The sequence below is a fragment of the Asterias amurensis genome, chromosome 16 (assembly GCF_032118995.1).
Source record: "Asterias amurensis chromosome 16, ASM3211899v1".
Classification (NCBI taxonomy): domain Eukaryota; kingdom Metazoa; phylum Echinodermata; class Asteroidea; order Forcipulatida; family Asteriidae; genus Asterias; species Asterias amurensis.
This window is the reverse complement of record NC_092663.1, coordinates 9,947,187-9,966,042: the sequence shown is the minus strand read 5'-3', so window position 1 is coordinate 9,966,042 and position 18,856 is coordinate 9,947,187. Positions and strand designations below refer to the sequence as shown.

General features: G+C 40.3%; 1 protein-coding gene across 2 annotated transcripts in view; it reads right to left on the bottom strand.

Annotated features, from left to right (window-relative positions):
* Positions 1 to 18,856, bottom strand: part of LOC139948587 (ATP-citrate synthase-like) — a 60,538-nt gene that overhangs the window by 18,479 nt on the left and 23,203 nt on the right. The window contains exons 12-25 of one of the 2 annotated variants that reach the window (XM_071946759.1): positions 16,449 to 16,478; positions 13,821 to 13,976; positions 13,379 to 13,485; positions 11,640 to 11,808; positions 10,801 to 10,905; positions 10,151 to 10,347; positions 9,536 to 9,617; positions 8,303 to 8,541; positions 7,793 to 7,886; positions 6,076 to 6,230; positions 4,315 to 4,465; positions 3,558 to 3,701; positions 2,262 to 2,375; positions 1,342 to 1,424 (exon numbers count right to left, since the gene is read on the bottom strand). In XM_071946759.1, the coding sequence (XP_071802860.1) occupies positions 1,342 to 1,424; positions 2,262 to 2,375; positions 3,558 to 3,701; positions 4,315 to 4,465; positions 6,076 to 6,230; positions 7,793 to 7,886; positions 8,303 to 8,541; positions 9,536 to 9,617; positions 10,151 to 10,347; positions 10,801 to 10,905; positions 11,640 to 11,808; positions 13,379 to 13,485; positions 13,821 to 13,976; positions 16,449 to 16,478 (1,826 nt within the window). The remainder of the gene's footprint in view (positions 1 to 1,341; positions 1,425 to 2,261; positions 2,376 to 3,557; positions 3,702 to 4,314; positions 4,466 to 6,075; positions 6,231 to 7,792; positions 7,887 to 8,302; positions 8,542 to 9,535; positions 9,618 to 10,150; positions 10,348 to 10,800; positions 10,906 to 11,639; positions 11,809 to 13,378; positions 13,486 to 13,820; positions 13,977 to 16,448; positions 16,479 to 18,856) is intronic. The other variant, XM_071946760.1, reaches the window with a different exon arrangement.

Here is an 18,856-nt window from a genome sequence, read left to right as displayed (position 1 = left end):
AACAGCAACAGCAACAGCAACAGCAACAGCAACAGCAACAGCAACAGCAACAGCAACAGCAACAGCAACAGCAACAGCAACAGCAACAGCAACAGCAACAGCAACAGCAACAGCAACAGCAACAGCAACAGCAACAGCAACAGCAACAGCAACAGCAACAGCAACAGCAACAGCAACAGCAACAGCAACAGCAACAGCAACAGCAACAGCAACAGCAACAGCAACAGCAACAGCAACAGCAACAGCAACAGCAACAGCAACAGCAACAGCAACAGCAACAGCAACAGCAACAGCAACAGCAACAGCAACAGCAACAGCAACAGCAACAGCAACAGCAACAGCAACAGTAACAGTAACAGTAACAGTAGTAATAGTAATAGTAATAATAATAATAATAATAATAATAATAATAATAATAACAATAATAATAATAATAATATGGAAGCCTTACTCCAGGCGCTCAGTATATACATTTATACAGAAAGATAGGTTATTGAAGTTATGAATTCTGAGACCAAATAATGTAGTACCTTAATAAGGGTTTACAAGGAGCTACGGCGCATACAGCAGCCACAGCCAGGAACACCGGGGCAAACCCCTTCTCTTTTCGTTAAGTGAACTGGGTTCTTTTACATGCGTTTACACAACACATGAGACCAACGGCTTTGCATCCAAACCGAAGAACGAAGCAAGTGTTAAGACAGATGCACAACCAACCGTAACTTTAGCTAAAGTAGCCATTTCAGACACACGGTACATGTGTAAAGTCTCTGCAATTTGTAGAAAACTGTTACCCCAGGTACTGTTAACTTCTCTCATGGTTTCTACTACACCCAACATCTAACAAGGTGAATTAACGGTGGGTTCAAAACCTTTTCCTGGACTGTATACTTACATGTATCCCCTGGTTGTCCTAGACTAGTTTGGGCAAGGTCCTTCAAGACACTAGACACTATTGCTAATTGTCAAAGACTAGTCTTTACAATTGTTGTATCTCAAAAGATGCATAAAATAACAAACCTGTGTAAATTTGAGCTCAATGCGATCGTCGAAGTTGCGAGATAATAATGAAAGAAAAAATACACCCTTGTCGCAGCATGGTCACACGAAGTTGTGTGCTTTCAGATGCTTGATTTTGAGACCTCAAATTCTAAACTTGAGGTCTCGCAATCAAATTTGTGGAAAATTACTTCTTTCTCGAAAACTACGTCACTTCAGAGGGAGCTGTTTCTCACAATGTTTTATACTATCAACCTCTCCCCATTACTCGTAATCAAGAAAGGTTTTATGATGATAACTATTTTGAGTAATTACCAATAGTGTCCATTGCCTTTAACTTACATTGTAAATGCTCCACAGGTCCTTAGCAGGTCTACCATGGCAACACCAATCAAACCATCCACATTCAGAATCAGGTTGGGTTTCTGGAAATCAAAGAACAAAATACAAGCCAGGGTGTTTTAACGACTATTTCTAAAGAAGAAAAAAATTGCAGGAGTTACATGGCTCCACTCATTATGGGCAAAACAGAAGGGAGCAATTTCTGTAATGTGCTTCAGTTTTTCCAGAGTGGGGTTGTTTTTCTTAATATTTAATGATAGATCACCATAATAACAAGGCAGGATGCCCACTTCCAAGGTGAGTGCTACACTAAGCTGATTGCCACCAGGGGGGAACGTTGCCACCTACTCATGGGGCTGAAACAGGGTTAACGACTTCCTCAGCCCGTCAGGATATAGGCATGGGTATCATCCACTAGGAACCTGGGCCCAATTTCATAGAGCTGCTTAAGCACAAAATTTTGCTTAAGCAAAAAAATCCTTGCTTAGTAAAATCAGATCACCGGCCAAGACTCCACTCAATTGTTATGCTAAGTAAACAACAGCTCAATACCAGTCACAAGCAATGTAGATGACATGAAAAATTTTTGCCAGTAACATGTGAAAAATAAGCGAGCTATTTTCGTGCTCAAGCAAAAATTTTTGCTTAAGCAGCTCTATGAAATTGGCCCCTGGCTGGTTGAGCAGAATGCACTACCTTCCCAACTTTTTATGAAGCAGTTATGGTAAAATGGATTGCTCAAGAGCACAAGGGTCCTGTCTGGTTATCAAACCCACACTCTGCTGCTGACAACACCAGCGCTTTGGTCTGTTTGGCCAATACGCCAAAGAGCACTTACATTGAGAAACTTTTGATGGGGCACCAAGGCCAAGACCATGGGCAACAGAGGGCCATGGCCTCATGGCCTCATGGTGTCTTACCTTAGCAGTGGTAATCTTCTCTACTTTGAGGGCGTAGTTTAGGAGTGGCGTCTCAGGGAAGTTGTCCATGGCATACTGCTGCAGAATCACTACTCTCATGTCAGGATTGTTAATCTGTAATAAGACAAGAAGATAATAGAGCTTTAGTCTAATGATGAGCACAAGAAACCATAGCTGTTGCAAGTGGCTGGTTTCGAAATGCCCACGGCAGCCGCAACATTTAACCAACTTCCACTGGGGTATAGACCGTATTGAATATGACGTCACCGTTTAAATATCTGCCCTACAAGATGGCGTCTGTGCGCATGTGCGTGGGTGTGTGCATGCCGTAGAAACCTAACCGGGAATGCTGCGTGCTGCGTGCTTCGTTGATGTATGGTTTGACCTACAAGATGGCGACCTCTATAGCAAAAAAGAGGTTATTCAATACGGTCTATAAAGAGAAGGTATTTGTTAGGTAGTCGCTCTTAAAGTTAATGTCATTGAAAACCCTCTTGGTTAGAGGTACAGCAGTTTTCGATAGTATAAAGCATTTTGAGAATGTTAAGTGGTTATGAAAAATATATCAGTTTTCATCCCCCAAAAACACAAATCTGAGAAACGTTTCTGACAATAAGTTGCTCAGATAGTGTATTCCAACACTTAGTGATTAATCTTCCTATGTACGTGGACAAAATCGCCCTAGAGTCTAGATTTTTCTGCAATATCTCAAAAACTCAACAATCTTTTTATAAGAACTTTTCACAGGTTAGTTTTATTGTATACATCTACATTTATATAAGATTCATAAACACCCCAGACAGTTCCGCTACTCCACTCGGTGGAGAGCACGTCACGTGGGGGTGTTTAAAAGTTGATATAACACCAGTAAAAAGTGTTGAAACATGGGCGTGACACACGAGCTTGCACCTGTGCTTATAAGACAGTTTCTTCATTCCCATTGGTCGAGAGCAACGGCTGGAACAGCACGCGAAACGCGCACAGCAATCTCCTTATAAGGAGTTGTTTACCCGAGGGCTTTACCATGTCATAGCTGGAGGGGTGTTGTGTTGAAAGAAATCACTGAACAATTATATTTTTTGCATCAACTTTACTTTTTGACCAAAAACTGTGGTGATGTTTTTTGACCGAAAAGGTATTTATGAATGGGAATCACTCCGTCTCGGTAAAATTATCAAGAACCAGGCCTCGGTGGGTTTAAACCACTAGTTAAAAACCTCTTCACCATACATTGATTCCCTTATTCAAACAATGGTTCCAAAAACCAAAGGTGTACATTCCCTTTAAGCTACTCACCGATTTGACCCTGTGCCCGATGCCCATGATCAGCTTGTGCTCTGCTCTCATCTTATTGACAAAGTCATGAGGGATCAGACCTGAATCGTAGGCAGTACTAAACTGCTTAGCTGCAGCGTCCAACGCTCCACCGAATCGATCACCCTGGTCAACAAAACCATTATTAATATTATTGTTATTAATGGTTGATTCATTTGAATAAAAAAAAAGAACCAATAAGCTGACAGCGTTCAAGTTTACAAAGTTAACTTAAGAATAAAAAAATTTACCAAGAAATAGGTCAAAGCATTCATCATTACACCAGGATGTGGAACTTTGCACGTTGGGAATATAACTAGATGAGGTTTGCGGTAACACCATGTATAAATCTCTTTTGAGTAGTTTTCGTTCTAAGAAGGGCCAGTGGTGAAATCTCTACCGGTTCTTTCCAGAACCAACACTTTAAGAGATTTTCACATGGTGCCATCGCAAACCTTACCTAAATACACAGAAAAGTTTACATTTGCAAACTTGCATGTAAAAATGATTTTAAAACGTGTGTTAAAAAAATGAGACAACACCCTTATTAACCTTCAACTTCTGGCAGGAACTCAAAAGGGGTTGACTTTACTGTCAGGAATGCTTAAAGTCCAATGAACAGAGTTTCGGCGTCTCAGCACGCTATTCGCAGATTGGCATGCTATTTGGGCGTATTGGCACGATATGCTAGTTTGTGAATTGTGAGAACCCTGAATAAATACCGAAGAGAAACACTTACAATAGTGAGAAGTCCGGAGCACAAAGATGAGATGAGATCTTTACCAGCTCTGGCCGTTACTATTGTGTTATGGGCACCGGATACAGCCGGCCCATGATCAGCGGTTACCATCAAACACATCTCAATGAACTTGGTGGCGTAAGCTGGTAGTCTGTTTATAAGATAATAACAAGTTATTTATTTTAATTAGGACTTGAAACTGTGCATGGTGGGAGTATAATCAGACAAGGTTTACAGTATTAACATTTTGAGTAATGTTGGTTCTGAAAGAACCTTTGGTTGACAAATCTACTTATTTATAATTAAAACAAATTTGTTTAATGGCGAACAAGCTTTCGTGGGAGGTAATTTTACATGTTAAGTAATTAGTTTATACTGATAGGCCTACTAAATGTAAAATATTCAGTAACCAATCAAGGAATGGAGCCAGAGAACAAGATAAGTATTGAACAATTTTAGGCCTACAAAAAAACAGTCCTACAGATTCTTCCTACATTCTAATGCTTTTTAACAAAAAAGGTATTTAAGATTGGAACAAAAGAGTAGTGAATTGATTTTAAATGTGCGTTTACAACCTTGAAGGGTCTGTGTAATGAGTATAAATCAAGTTTGGGGTCAACAAAGAAAAAGAGCGGGATTTAAACCTCAATCTCTTGGTGTTTTGTGTTCTACCAACTGAGCTATCTAACAGTTTATTGTCGGTCCCCCTGTTTTGAAATTATCATTTAGAAAGCACCAGTCAGAATCCACAGAACAGTAATATAAATGTAGCTATAATAATAAAAAATAATGAAAACTTATAAAGCGCACAAATCCATCAAAGGACTCATTGCGCTTAAATACACACAATAACATACACATGTACAATAGCCAACATTTAAAAGTAAGCCTAAAGCTAAGGAGAAATCCAGAACATGTGGTAGAGAAATACAACACAAATGCAATATCTAAGAAAACATGGATGGGTACAGTACAAAAAGAACACAAAAAGAAAATTGCGTCTGTCAATAACATATCAATGGTAATATACAATTCAATTATGCACACTTTGAAATCAACAACACAACGGTCTCTCTAACTTGAAAGATCATAGAGATTTGGAGGGACGGAAGAATAACAAGATTAAATGTACAAAATAAACATACAGATTAACAAGTAAAACATCACAATTAAAAATAGTACAGTTTGAACAACGATAAAATTACAATGAATAGAAGGCTAGAGGAGGAACCAGTCTTTCCGTAATCAGAAGATTCAGACTTGCAATTAAAGAGTTCAATATTAAAATGTTCAAACATAAATATAAAAGCAAGCACATGAATCTTAAACACAGCGGAAACAATAAATACTTATTAAAAGATCAACTTAGATTGAATTAAAACAAACGGTTGCCAATCGGGCAGCCACCACTGCTTCTTCACATCAAGCTATCCCATGTCAATCTCTTGATTAACTTTGAGCACTAACAGACAGAAAAGTTTTAACACAATGCAGTCCTTGTGCTTACTTTTTAATCTCTCTCGCCAGCCTTGCATTTGAATCAATTTTGACTGTTATATTAAAATACCTTGAATAAAATACACATTATAGTTTCAAAGATGTAGGTGTTTGACTAGTACTTTGGGCTACGTGTACCTACATGTAAGAGTCAAGAGTCTAAGAGCCAATTTTGACAAGCAGGCAGCTTTTTTGACTAGTATTTTCACGCAAGGCTAGTGACTAAACCGACCCCTGAAATGGACAGGCTTTTTTTTAACCTACCTTCTTTGGAACCACAAGAGAGACAGCACACCTCCGATCCCGATCTCTTCCTTAAAGATCTCCGTGATTGGCATTCCTGCATAGATCAGTTCCTGACCTCTCTCGTCACAGATGCTCGTCATGAATGAGGCTGGCTTGCGGATCAATCCAAGCTCCTGAAAACAGTCATGGGACACAAAACACAGTAGTGTTACTTCAGGTAGTGGATTTGAATGTTGTTAACTTTTTAAAGGTACATATGAGGAATACCTTTCTGAAACACCAGGGCCCAGTTTCATAGCGCTGCTTAACGGTAAGCAAATTTGCGTGCTTACTGTAGCAGACAAATTTGCTTAAGCCTTAGCGTATTTCACAGGTTAGCAGAAAAATTGGGCGGCCATATTGCGTGTTAACCATGGATTTGCATTGTGACGTCATTTATTTTCGTGCGGTAAGCACCGGAAGGCTGGCATGCCTTTTCGTGTGCTAACAGTTAGCAGCGCTATGAAATAGAAATTGCACAGTAAGCACAACATCGGCCACTAAGCAGCGCTATGAAATAGAAATTGCACAGTAAGCAAAACATCGGCCACTAAGCAGCGCTATGAAATTGGGCCCTGTTCATTGAAGGATTATTTATACTTCCAATGGAAACGGCAGCTGGTTTTTTTTTAAAACGTCTGTTGTTCCTACTTAAACAAAGACCTTAAGGCCGAGTTATAGTCGGTCGCGCGATGGTCGGGCGTCGGAAATCTTGACGCGCGATCATAAAAAACACGGTTTTTAGGCCTCAGTCTTAGGATTGCGCGCAAGATTTCTGTCGCGCGATGGACTATAAACCGACCTTTAGGGGACACCAGATGTTCCTGCAGCCGATTTCACAAAACGCTAGGATTAATCCTATCTGGAGTTAGGATGAGTAACCCCTCCTAACTTAGAATGGGTTCAATGCGTCCTACGTCTTCGGATACGGAACTCAACTTGTCCTAAGTCCTAAGATTAATCCCAAGTTAGGAAGAGTTTGGTGAAAATCGACGGCTGAACCCATAATGGTTCCCAGTACAACATGCATTCATCTTTGAATACTAAGCAGGTTCAAATGAAGCACTTTGTGTTCTCGAAAACTTAGTGTTTCCAATGGAATACTTGTTGTTCTCAATGGAACACTTGGTGTTCTCATTGGAAAACTTAGTGTTCTCAATTGAACACTTGGTGTTCTCAATGGAACACTTGGTGTTCTCAATGGAATACTTACTGCTCTCAATGGAACACTTACTGTCCTCAATAGAAGACTTGGTGCTTCCAATGGAACACACAGTGTTCTCAATGGAATACTTACTGCTCTCAATGGAACACTTACTGTCCTCATTAGAAGACTTGGTGCTTCCAATGGAACACACAGTGTTCTCAATGGAATACTTATCTCCTCTCAATGGAACACTTACTGTCCTCAATAGAAGACTTGGTGCTTCCAATGGAACACACAGTGTTCTCAATGGAATACTTATCTCCTCTCAATGGAACACTTACTGTCCTCAATAGAAGACTTGGTGCTTCCAATGGAACACACAGTGTTCTCAATGAAACACTTCGACTTTGAAAGAAAATTTAGTGTTTCCAATTGAACACTCAGTGTTTGCCATTGAACAATTTAGTGGTCCCAATGGCAGATTTTGTGTTCCCAAGAAAAAAAGTCTACTAAGCAAAAAGGCAGACAGATGCACTGGCGTTGACTTACCCTTGCCCACGAGTAGTCCATCGGGACTGTTGGTGGGGGAATCTCTGGCTTGGGTACGATGACACCTTCTGCTACCAATTTATTGTACACTTCCCTGAACAAAACAAACAAAAACAGAAAATCAGAATGAGTTAAAGTTTATTTGAGACTTGAAATGCTCCAAACTGTCACATGGACGAATGGGGAGGACGGCTGTTGAGGTTGAGGGCATATACAGTACAACTCTGAAGTTATAAATAATAATGATTGTAAATTGTAAGATTATTAAGAAATGTGACTCAATTTGAAATTGATTATTCAAATTAAACCATACTTATAAGCTGTTTTTTTATATAAAAGATTGACTGCTACTACTTAAATAATAATTAATACATGTAGTAATACAAAATACCCAGCACATCACCACAAAGGAAGAACTGGTATGAATGTGTGAATGCTTCCTCGAAATGACTCTAACGTTATTAACTATTTTCTAAATTCAAATTTAAAACTCTTTCAGTGAAATCTTACCCAATCTTCTCGCCGAGGTCGTCGAAGCTCTTTGGGACGTACGCTCCAGCGACTCTCAGCGCCTGGTTTTTAGCGGTTGCCGTCTCACTCTCCGCGTTGGCGCACGCTCCGGCGTGCCCAAACTGCACCTCCGATGTGAACATGGTGGCACACGTTCCAATACACCAAGCCACTACCGGTTTACTCATGCGACCAGTCTCGATAGACTTGCAGATTTCGTACTCCTCCACGCCACCAACCTTGACGAGAAAAAGATGCGCAATAGTGGTATTAAAGAAACAGTAAACCTAGATATGGATCAATCAGACAAAACAGACAAAACCAGACTTGCCATATAGAGGAGTCTGGTGCATTATCACCATTCAGATAACATTACAAGGTACCCCCAACAGAAAGGAGCAAGTTCAAGTGCGCACCATGGTTAACTAAAGGTTGACTATTTTGACTCGGCCCTAGCTGGTCGACTATTGGTTGACTACTGTGGTCGACCATTTGGAACCGGCCACATGATCATGGTTTATTCCGTGGTCCTGATAGCCTGTTCCATGCTTGTATGTGTAAAACGCAGACGGGAACCAGTGACACTGAAGCAAAAAGGCAGAAGCCAATGGAAGTGTTGACTAGTCTTCCAAAGGAGTCGTTCTAGTGAGTATGTCACTGCGCATGTCTGTTGGGAGTCAGCGGTCAATCTAAGCTTGGGCGATATCACGATATTATCGAATATCGCGATATTAATTTGGACACGATTTCGATATCGGATGGATTTGGTCTTAATCGAAATATCGATATATCGCGATATATCGATATATCGATTAAATATCGCGATGTATTTGCTAGCTGAGACATTTTGCACCCCATAGATTTGGAGTAAAACCAGAAGAATAGGTCATTAAAATTATGCTAGGACTGTCTCTTCTACAACTTTCATATGGAGTTTTAAGACTGATGATGTCAAATTTCATTAATCGCGATTATATCGAATATCGCGATATATTGTCGGCGATATATCGTGAATAAAATAAATCGATATCGCCCAAGCTTAGGCCAATCACGGGTCAATTAAATGTGTGTACTCCAACTTGCTCATAGACAGCACCACTCAAGTATAAAGTCAAGTTGAATTTTATGACTGTCTAGTGTGCAACACGACACCATGCAATTAAACCAATTGCACATTTGACCAGTTAAACCATGTACATCGAGTGAACCATTCCTGCCTAAAGCTGAACTTACCTCCCCCAGCATGACCAGCATTTTGACATTGGGGTCATCGTGGTATCGCAGAAGATGATCAATGAAGGTTGTTCCTGGGTACCTGCCGAGATACAAAAATTAAGATTAGAGTAGGAACGGGTAATGATAGTTTTTTGCACAAATCTGCATTTATGTAGGATTAAAAGGAATCGAATGGTTAAAAAAACCAAAGGTATGCTTTGCCTTTAAAGACACTGGACACTATCGGTAATTACTCAAACTAATTGTTAGTAAAATATTTCCTTGGTAACGAGTAGTGGAGAGCTGCTGATAGTGTCTACAACATTGTGTGAACTGGCTCCCTCTGAAGTGACATAGTTTTTAAGAAAGAGGTAACTTCAAACTCAAATATTTAAAGACTTCAGGCCTGAAGACTTTTTTAGGCATCTGGAAAGCACACAATGTGTGCAACAAGGGTGTTTTTTCTTTCATTGTTCTCTGGCAACTTCAAAGACCAATTGAGCTCAATTTTTCACAGGTTTGTTATTGTATGCATTTGCTGGGATACACTCAGTATGGATACAGGTCTTTGACAATAACCATATAAGTGTCCAGTGCCTTTAAGCTAGCAATCAACATTACGGTTTACTTTACCTGTCACCACCGATGGCCACGCCTTCATACACACCATCAGTATTGCGTGCGACGATGTTATTGAGTTCGTTGGACATACCGCCAGATCGGGAGACGTACGCCACACTCCCCGGACGGTACAGCTTGGAGGACAGGATGTTGTCAAGCATGCCTCCGGTGTTGCCGATCTTAAAGCAGCCTGGTTTGATGCCACCAACCTGGAGGTCAGGGGTCAATAATGAAAGTTCAGGTGTCAAAAATGAAAGGTCAGGGGGCAACAATGAAAGATCAGGGGTCAACAATGAAAGCCAGACATCAACAATGAACAAAATCAACAACAACAAAAAAAACGTTAGGTTCTCAGGACATGAAAATATTGTTATTCTGTTTAAACCGGGCCAAATTTAGTAGAGCTGCTTAAGCAGAAAATATTGCTTAACATTTTTCTGCTGAGCACCAAAGAACATGATACCGGTCAAATTGTACATGTGATGTAGAAGCTTGGCAGGTAACCTTATTTTGGTAAGCATAACTTCGCTTTAGCTACTTTTTGAGCTTAAGCAGCTCTATGTATTTGGACCTGAATCAAAGTTGTTATTCAACACATCAAAATCTTATTCGTTAACAACCAAGCTGGCTGGGAGGGTTTTACCCTATGACCTTTGACCTACCGTAGCTGGACCGATGACTGTAACTCCTTTCTCCTGGGCAAGATGGATCAGCATTCGGGTCTTGTTTTCTGGGATTCCCTCAGCAATGATGGCGATGGTACGGATCTGACAAACAACAACAAAAAATTGATATAAAAATTGCTTCAAAGCAGCCCTGTGTTTTAAATTTAGCAGATTCCTAGAAACCTGTACAGTTTGAGGATGAAGTGAAAAAATACAGAACACATATTAACTTAATACTTTTCTTGATGTTCAAAGCTTTGAGAATCGGCTTGTGTTGTGCAAATCTCCTGCCCATTGAAACGTTTGATTGAATCTTAGGTTCCTCACAGGTACCCGTTTCTTAAGCCCTGGGTGAAGAGAAGCAATTACTGTAAAGCATCTTGCTCAAGGACACAAGAGTCATAACCGGAATTTGAAAAACCCACACCCTGATGACCAGAGAATCATACTTCCTGGAATGCGAATGTGAGGCGAGTTTTGACGTTTTTGCAGCGAATGTTTCGCAGAGAATGAGCACAACTCAACTATTGCGAATTATTCATTGTGTATTTGTTGTATAACGTTCGTATTTGCAGGAAGTTTGAACCGGGCTTTAACTTCCAGAACTTAAGTTTGATGCTCTATTTTCTTAAAAATGCTTTTGTGTGTATGTATAGATTTAACCCGGTTATTGTCAATTTCAGTTTTCTTAACTTTGTAAAAATTTCTAAAATTTTGTGTCAACCTTTTGGTTGTTTTTTATTCAAATAAAATAAAATAAACCATTAAATAATAATATAAGCTGCTCAGCCACAAATCCCCACAAATACACAACTTTTTTAAACCTTGCTCCTTACCTGAGGGTACTGTAATACCTCAACGGTGCTGTCGTATGCAGACCGTAGAGAGGCAAAGTTGATGACCACGTCCACATCGGGGTGGGTCTTCATGGCTTTCTCCATGCTCTTATAGACAGGGATTAGGATCTCACGGTGACCCCAGTAAAACTTCTGCTTGTGGTCACCACTGGAAAAAACAATAAAAGGCTGGGGATTAGACCTTGTTTCATTCATTCATTCATTCATTGAAGGTTTAAAGCCATTGGACTTCTTTCTCGAAAACAATGGCACTTCAGAGGGTCCCGTTTCTCACAATGTTTTATACTATCAACCTCTCCCTATTACTCGTTACCAAGTTAGGTTTTATGCTAATAATTATTTTGAGTAATTACCAATAGTTTCCACTGCCTCTAAAGCCATTATACACTTTCGGTACAGAAAAAAAAAAAGGTCACAGATTAACAAATAACTTACAGGATTTACAGAAGGAAGTGGTGAAAGATTTCTCTTGAAATATTATTCCATAAAATGCTTTACTTTTTGAGAAAACAGTAAAACAACATCAATTCTCGATATCGAGAATTACGGATTTATTTTAAACACATGACACGGCGAAACGTGCGTATACAAGGGTGGGTTTTCCCGCTATTTTCTCCCGACTCCGATGACCGATTGAGCCTAAATTTTCACAGGTTTGTTATTTTATATATTAGTTGTGATACACTAAGTGTGGGTCTTGGAAAATACTGTTTACCGAAAGGGTCCAATGGCTTTAATCATTAAAAATATCCCACAACAGCCAAAGGCTGAATTGCGGACATTTTGTACTTCAAGTCAAAAAGGTAAAAAGAAAACTTAGTCAAAGATGCACACCATAAAGGAAGGGGAAAAAAACAGTTCAAGTGCACAAGACACAAATGAAGACGTAAAAATGTACGTACACCTTAATTGCTAAAATCAGTGATTGATCAATACTTGACTTAGTCCTGGTTAGCAGTCAGACATGTGGTGAGCCAATTCTCTGCTCAAGGCTTAGAACCGACTAGGCTGAACATCTGACGTCACATGTCAAGGCTTGTGAAATACGGCAGTTACCAGCCCTTGAGCAGATGTACGGATCCGTACAAATGTACCTTTAACCTCGCATCATTTTAAGCAGAGATTCGCAGTCAATTCACATGTCCATTTACACACACATGTATTACATAGTGAATAAAACTACACTACATAATGCACACAACATTCTGCACACATGTACACTGCATGCAGACAGTCAAAAGTGTAAACTGACACTACATCACATCAATCATAGCATAGATATGGAAAGCCTATGTCACAGCACGTATATCCAATGAAATCCTTGTATCAAATGAAATTTTGGGGTCTGTAAGACCAGTGACTGTCTTTATCCTTGCCATAGTGTTATATATAAGAACTAGAGGGCGCACTGGCCTATACACGCAACCCGGTATGCGCGCAGGTGGCCATTTTCTAAGTTGAACAAACAGGCATTGCTACGTGTGTGTTTGTGCGCCGTTTTGTAAGTTGAAAAAAAACAGCATCGCGTAGCGTTCAATAAACATACACTCCAACGTGTTTCTTATTCAACAGGCATACGTGTCTCCTTGCGGTCCCGTCGCGTTTGTGCAAGAAGCATCGCCATCTTTGGGCCTGTAGTACCAGTGACTGTCTTTATCCTTGCATATAAAGATAGGGGACCAGTCTAGTAAATTCTCTGCCCGAGACAAGGAACTGACCTGAAGGGGTATATCATGCCGACAACAGAGGGCTCTTCACGTCTGCATGAGTGGTCGAAATCCAGCATGCCTTGTACGGCTCGTGGTTGCATTCCATACAGAAATGACTGTAAAAGCAAAACAAAATGTTTATCAGAAATGTTGATTAAAGGGACGCATTGCGTTGGATCGGGCAAGTTGGGTTATGAAAGGCATTTGAAACTGTTTGTTATGAAATGCATACGGTTAGAAAGATGTTTTAAAAGTAAGATACAACAATCCACACAAATAAGCCTCGAAATTGTGTGGCTTTCCTTTTACTTTGCGAACTATTAACACGACCAGCCATTTTGTGGAGTCAAAAATTTGACTCAACAAATTAGAGTGCTGTTAGTTCAGCTGTTGAATTTATGCGTAAAATATGCCACAAATTAAAAAAATTACCACAAGACTCCTGCCTCACCTTGGTCTGATTGGTGAACAGCTGCCTCTTAGCTCCTGCATCACCACCAGCCTCTGCGACTCCACCGGCTGCTTGACTCTGTCCTCCCTGGTCACTAGAGGGCGCACTACTCTTAGCGCCAGCGCCGTCCGCTGAGGGTTTAGGCAAGGGCTTGTCCTGTAGCAGAGAGGATGGATTAGTGTGACTTGGTTAAAACCTTGATTAAACAGGGGATTTCCCTAATGGCAAGTTTGGACATCAAACTTTTAAAGAGTCTTTCCCCACACTCAAAGCGAAACAAAATTTAATAATTTGTATTCATACTGTTTAACAATAAAATAATAGTGTTATAGCGCAATATCTACCAATAAGTTACTCAAGAAGAAGAAGTAGAACACTTATAGTGTGCCGGTATCCACCACAAGTGATGCTCATGGCACTGAGCCGGCTGTGTACAAGTGGTGTACATGTAGTTTACATGCAAGACAACAGTTTCAAACAAGATTCAACAACAAATGAAAGAGTTAGTCTTAGGATTGAAAAACAGTTAATTTTCAACAACAACAAAGTAACAGAGATTATTAGTACAAAAATTTGTTACAAGTGGACAACTATTAAGTGTACAATAGCTACTGCCAACAATGTTAGTTTTTGTCTGCATGGAAACAACATAAGATTCTGCAATAATCCATAGAGACAGAATGCTTGTTTTCTGAATGGTTTTGTAATTGGACATTGGAAATTTTTCCCTTGATGGGCGAATCCATGGTGACTCGCGTTATATTGACTACAGGAAACAATATCTGGGCCCAATTTCATGGCTCTGCTTACCGCCGAATTCTGCGCTAACGATCGCGATTCCCCGCTTACGTGCAAGCGCCAAATTTCTGCGCTAGCCTTGTAAGCGTAAAATGCTTAGTAACGTGGAGTACGCACACACAGAAGCCCAAATTCGCCGCTAACCCGTGAAATACACCTGTCGTAAGCACAGAATTCCCTGCTTCGGTAAGCGCCCATTATGTGCTTACGGTAAGCAGAGCAATGAAATTGGGCCTTGGTTTTCAGATTGATCTGGTTTTGATCAGAAAGTCAGTTTTAAGAAATGATGTTCTTGATTTCACTTTCATTTATTCTGGTGGTGAAGCAAGAACTCTCAGAAAAGCGAACTCAATCACTGAACCTAGCCAAGAGCCCAAGTGGAGAGAAGACAAGGAAATAAGTTTCAGTTTTAGATGTGGGAGGAAAACCCCAGATAATTTATTCCAGGGAAAACCCACGCAGTCTGGTAGGGACTGAAAACCCGCAGAATAACAACAACATTTATTTCACACTGACTCATGTTAATCATGGTAATGATACAAATATGTCGATGATTATAGGCTTTTAAGGAACACGTTGCCTTGGGTCGATCGAGTTGGTCTTTGAAAAGCGTTTGAAACCGTTTGTTATGAAATGCATATGGTTAGAAAGACATTTTTAAAGTAGAATATAATAATCCACACAAGTATCACTGGAAATTGTACAGGTTTCCTTTTACGTCCCGGACTAACACAGTCGACCATTTTATGGAGTCAAAATTTTGACCCCACAAAGTGGCCGACCGTGTTTCTTCGCAATGTAAAAAGAAAACCATGCAATTTCGAGGAATGTTTGTGTGGATCATTATATTCTACTTTTAAATTATCTATCTAACCATTTGCATTTCATAACGAACGGTTTCAAATGCTTTTCGAAGACCAACTCGACCGATCGGAGGCAACGTGCTCCTTTAATTTAACAATAAATTGGACTATAGAAACTTAGTAACAGAGCAGGGCTCAACTTCATGGCTCTGCTTACCCTAAGCACAGAATCGGCGCTTACGGAAGCAGGGAATTCTGTGCTTACGACAAGCCTATTTCACGGGGTAGCGGCGAATTTTGGCTTCTGCGCGTGCATACTCCACGTTACTAGGCATTCTACGTTTACAAGGCTAGCGCAAAATTCGGCGCGTGCCTGTAAGCGGGGAATCGTGTATGAATAGCGCAGAATCCGGCGGTAAGCAGGGCCATGAAATTGGGCCCAGATGAAAATGGAGCCAGCATGGTAGGATGAAAGTGAAGCAAATGAAAAAAGCAAAGCATAAAAGTGGAGTGTAGTGTCTTGACATGATTCCAATTGGGGTCCGAGAGGTGGAAGACGAGGAAAGATACGACTAGGCCAACCTGACCATTAAATTTGTGATGAACAGCAGGAGAGCGACCCAAAAGTGGGATTGCTGAGGCCGTGTCCGAGCTAGCTGCTACAGCTACGGCTACAGCTAGATTTCCGCGTCACTATGCGTTGAGGTATAGGACGTCCTTAGCAACACCCTTAGCAACAGCCGTAGCCATAGCCGCCAATTCGGATTCGGCCTTAGAACGCCCCAATGAGAAACGGTCCACCGAAAAACCAATACCTCAGCTTATGGCCAATTAAACAATATAATCAATTAAACAGTATAACGAGTACAGAACAAAATAACGAGCTATGATCTATTTGTGTTTCAACTGGACTTTATGATATGTTTGTTATCTCAGACAGAAATGACAAAATGAAAGCAAATACTGTGGAATAAAAATTGGATTACTACCACAATACATGACCAGTATGACCAAAGTTATGACTTACTTCGTCCGGGCTGCCCGCAGTCTTTTTAGACTGCATTGGAAAGAGTTTGTTGTGAGTGAAGGAAAGAAAAGCAATGGGTGAGTGACATGCAAACAAAACTGTTATCAAATAATGTTATCAAATCATACATCAGATCAATCACACACAAAAAAGGGTCAATTATTACAGACACTGGACACTATTGGTAATAATCAAAATAATTTTTAGCATAAAAACTTAATCAAGTAATGAGCAGTGGAGAGCAGTTGATAGTATAAAACATGGTGAGAAACGGCTCCCTGTGAAGTAACGTAGTTATTGAGAAAGAGCTATTTCTCACTAAAATATTTGCTTCTGAAAGCACTGAAAGTAATGCAACAAGAGTGTTGATGCGATGACCAATTGGGCCCAATTTTTCACAGGTTTTTTATTTTGTGCATATGTTGCGAGATACACCAAGTGAGAATACTGGTCTTTGACAATTACCAAACGTGTCAAGTGTTGCGAAAAAAGATCGCCACAAGAAAGTATGTGACAAAATTAAACATCACTTCTAATTGTGAATGCTATGCTCTTGAGATGTGAATTCCTTAATGTGGTTATTGCAAAGAGGTGCAAGTCAAACTCGAGTTCTTTGAAGAAGAAAAAAGGTGTAATTTTGCGGTTAAACAAAGACAGTTGACTAGAGCAGGACTACAACGTCCTAGCCTTTAATCAAGGCGCACACGGTGGCGGCAACCCCAGATGTCACGCATGAAAAAAGACCAGCATGAGCAGCGAAGCCATTACCAACTCGTTTACCTTTCAGTTATTCACATATGCCATTTCTGTGTGTTGACCTCAGCACGTGACTTTTCAGCATGCCATTATCCTTGAGGAACAAGGAATGTTTGCGTAGGTGCATGTATGGGTATTGGGGCATGCACGTGGTGTGTCATGTGTGACCTAGTATCTATTGTGTCTTCTTATTAACCAACAACTCATCAAGCTCATGCATTTTGCATTACATTTCTCCCACCAAAGACCCTAGCAAAAAGAAAAGAAAAAATCACACAGCCCCGAAACGAGTTGGAAAGGCTCTTCGCGGCTTTGCCACTCGCGTTTTTTTGTTTTTGCGTGCGTGATATCTGGAGTCGTGCAACATCTGGGGGTACCACATGCGCCTTGACTAAGGCTAGTAACCTCCTGGTTAACAAGGCGGCGCTCTTCCAACTGAGCTATCTAGCAAGTCTCCCTACACATGCATTGTGTTAATATCTTTGTTCAGTTAGTAAGAGTGCCGGCATGTTTGTCGAATGCAGGCATGTTTGTCGAATGCAGGCATGTTTGTCGAATGCAGGCATGTTTGTCGAATGCAGGCATGTTTGTCGAATGCAGGCATGTTTGTCGAATGCAGGCATGTTTATAGTCCGGAGGCCGCAGGTTTAAATCCTGCTCTGGTGAATTTTCTTTCTTCATCCCACAACTATACATAACTATACGTACCCAGTCGAATGGTTAATTAATAATAATAATAACAAGTTCTTATATAGCGCATTTCACAATAAACCGTATCAATGCGCTTTACATTAGTCCCCTGGTCATTGAGCCAATAAACATCCCTTTAATCTTTCTCAGCTCCCATTAGGGAGTATACAGCCCCGAGCTGCCGTGGCGCTCCGAAAGCTTGTCATTCACAATATCAACCTCTACCCTCGCAGCTACCCATTTATACCCCTGGGTGAAGAGAAGCAATTATAGTAAAGTATCTTGCTCAAGGACACAAGTGTCACGACCGGGATTCGAACCCACACTCCGGTGAATTAGCACCAGAACTTGAATTCGATGCTCTTAACCACTCGGCCATGACACTTTATAAAAATTACTTGACAAAGAATTGGTTTAATGTACATGTTTGACATAATTGCCAATTTTAAAGGCAGTGGATGCTATTGGTAATAATTAAAAATAATGATTAGCATAAAACCTTACTTGGTAACGAGTAATGGGGAGCTGAGAAACATCTCCATCTGATTTCGAGACCTCAGAATTAGATTTTGAGGTCTCGAAATCAAGCATCTAAAAGCACAAAACTTTGTGTGACAAGGGTGTTTTTTCTTTCGTTCACCTTTGTACACCTTTGGTAGTTGTCAAAGACCAGTCTTCTCACTTGGTGAATCTCGACTAATGTATAAAATAACAAACCTGTGAGAATTTGAACTCAATTGGTCATGGCAGTTGCGAGCTATTAATAAAAAAAAAACACCCTTGTCAAACAAAGTTGTGTGCTTTCAGATGCTTGATTTCAAGACCTCAAATTCTAAACTTGAGGTCTCAAAATCAAATTCGTGGAAAATGACTTCATTCTCGAAACTACACCACTTCAGAGGGAGCCGTTTCTCAAGATGTTTTATACTATCAACAGTTCCCTTTGACTTGTTACCAAGTAA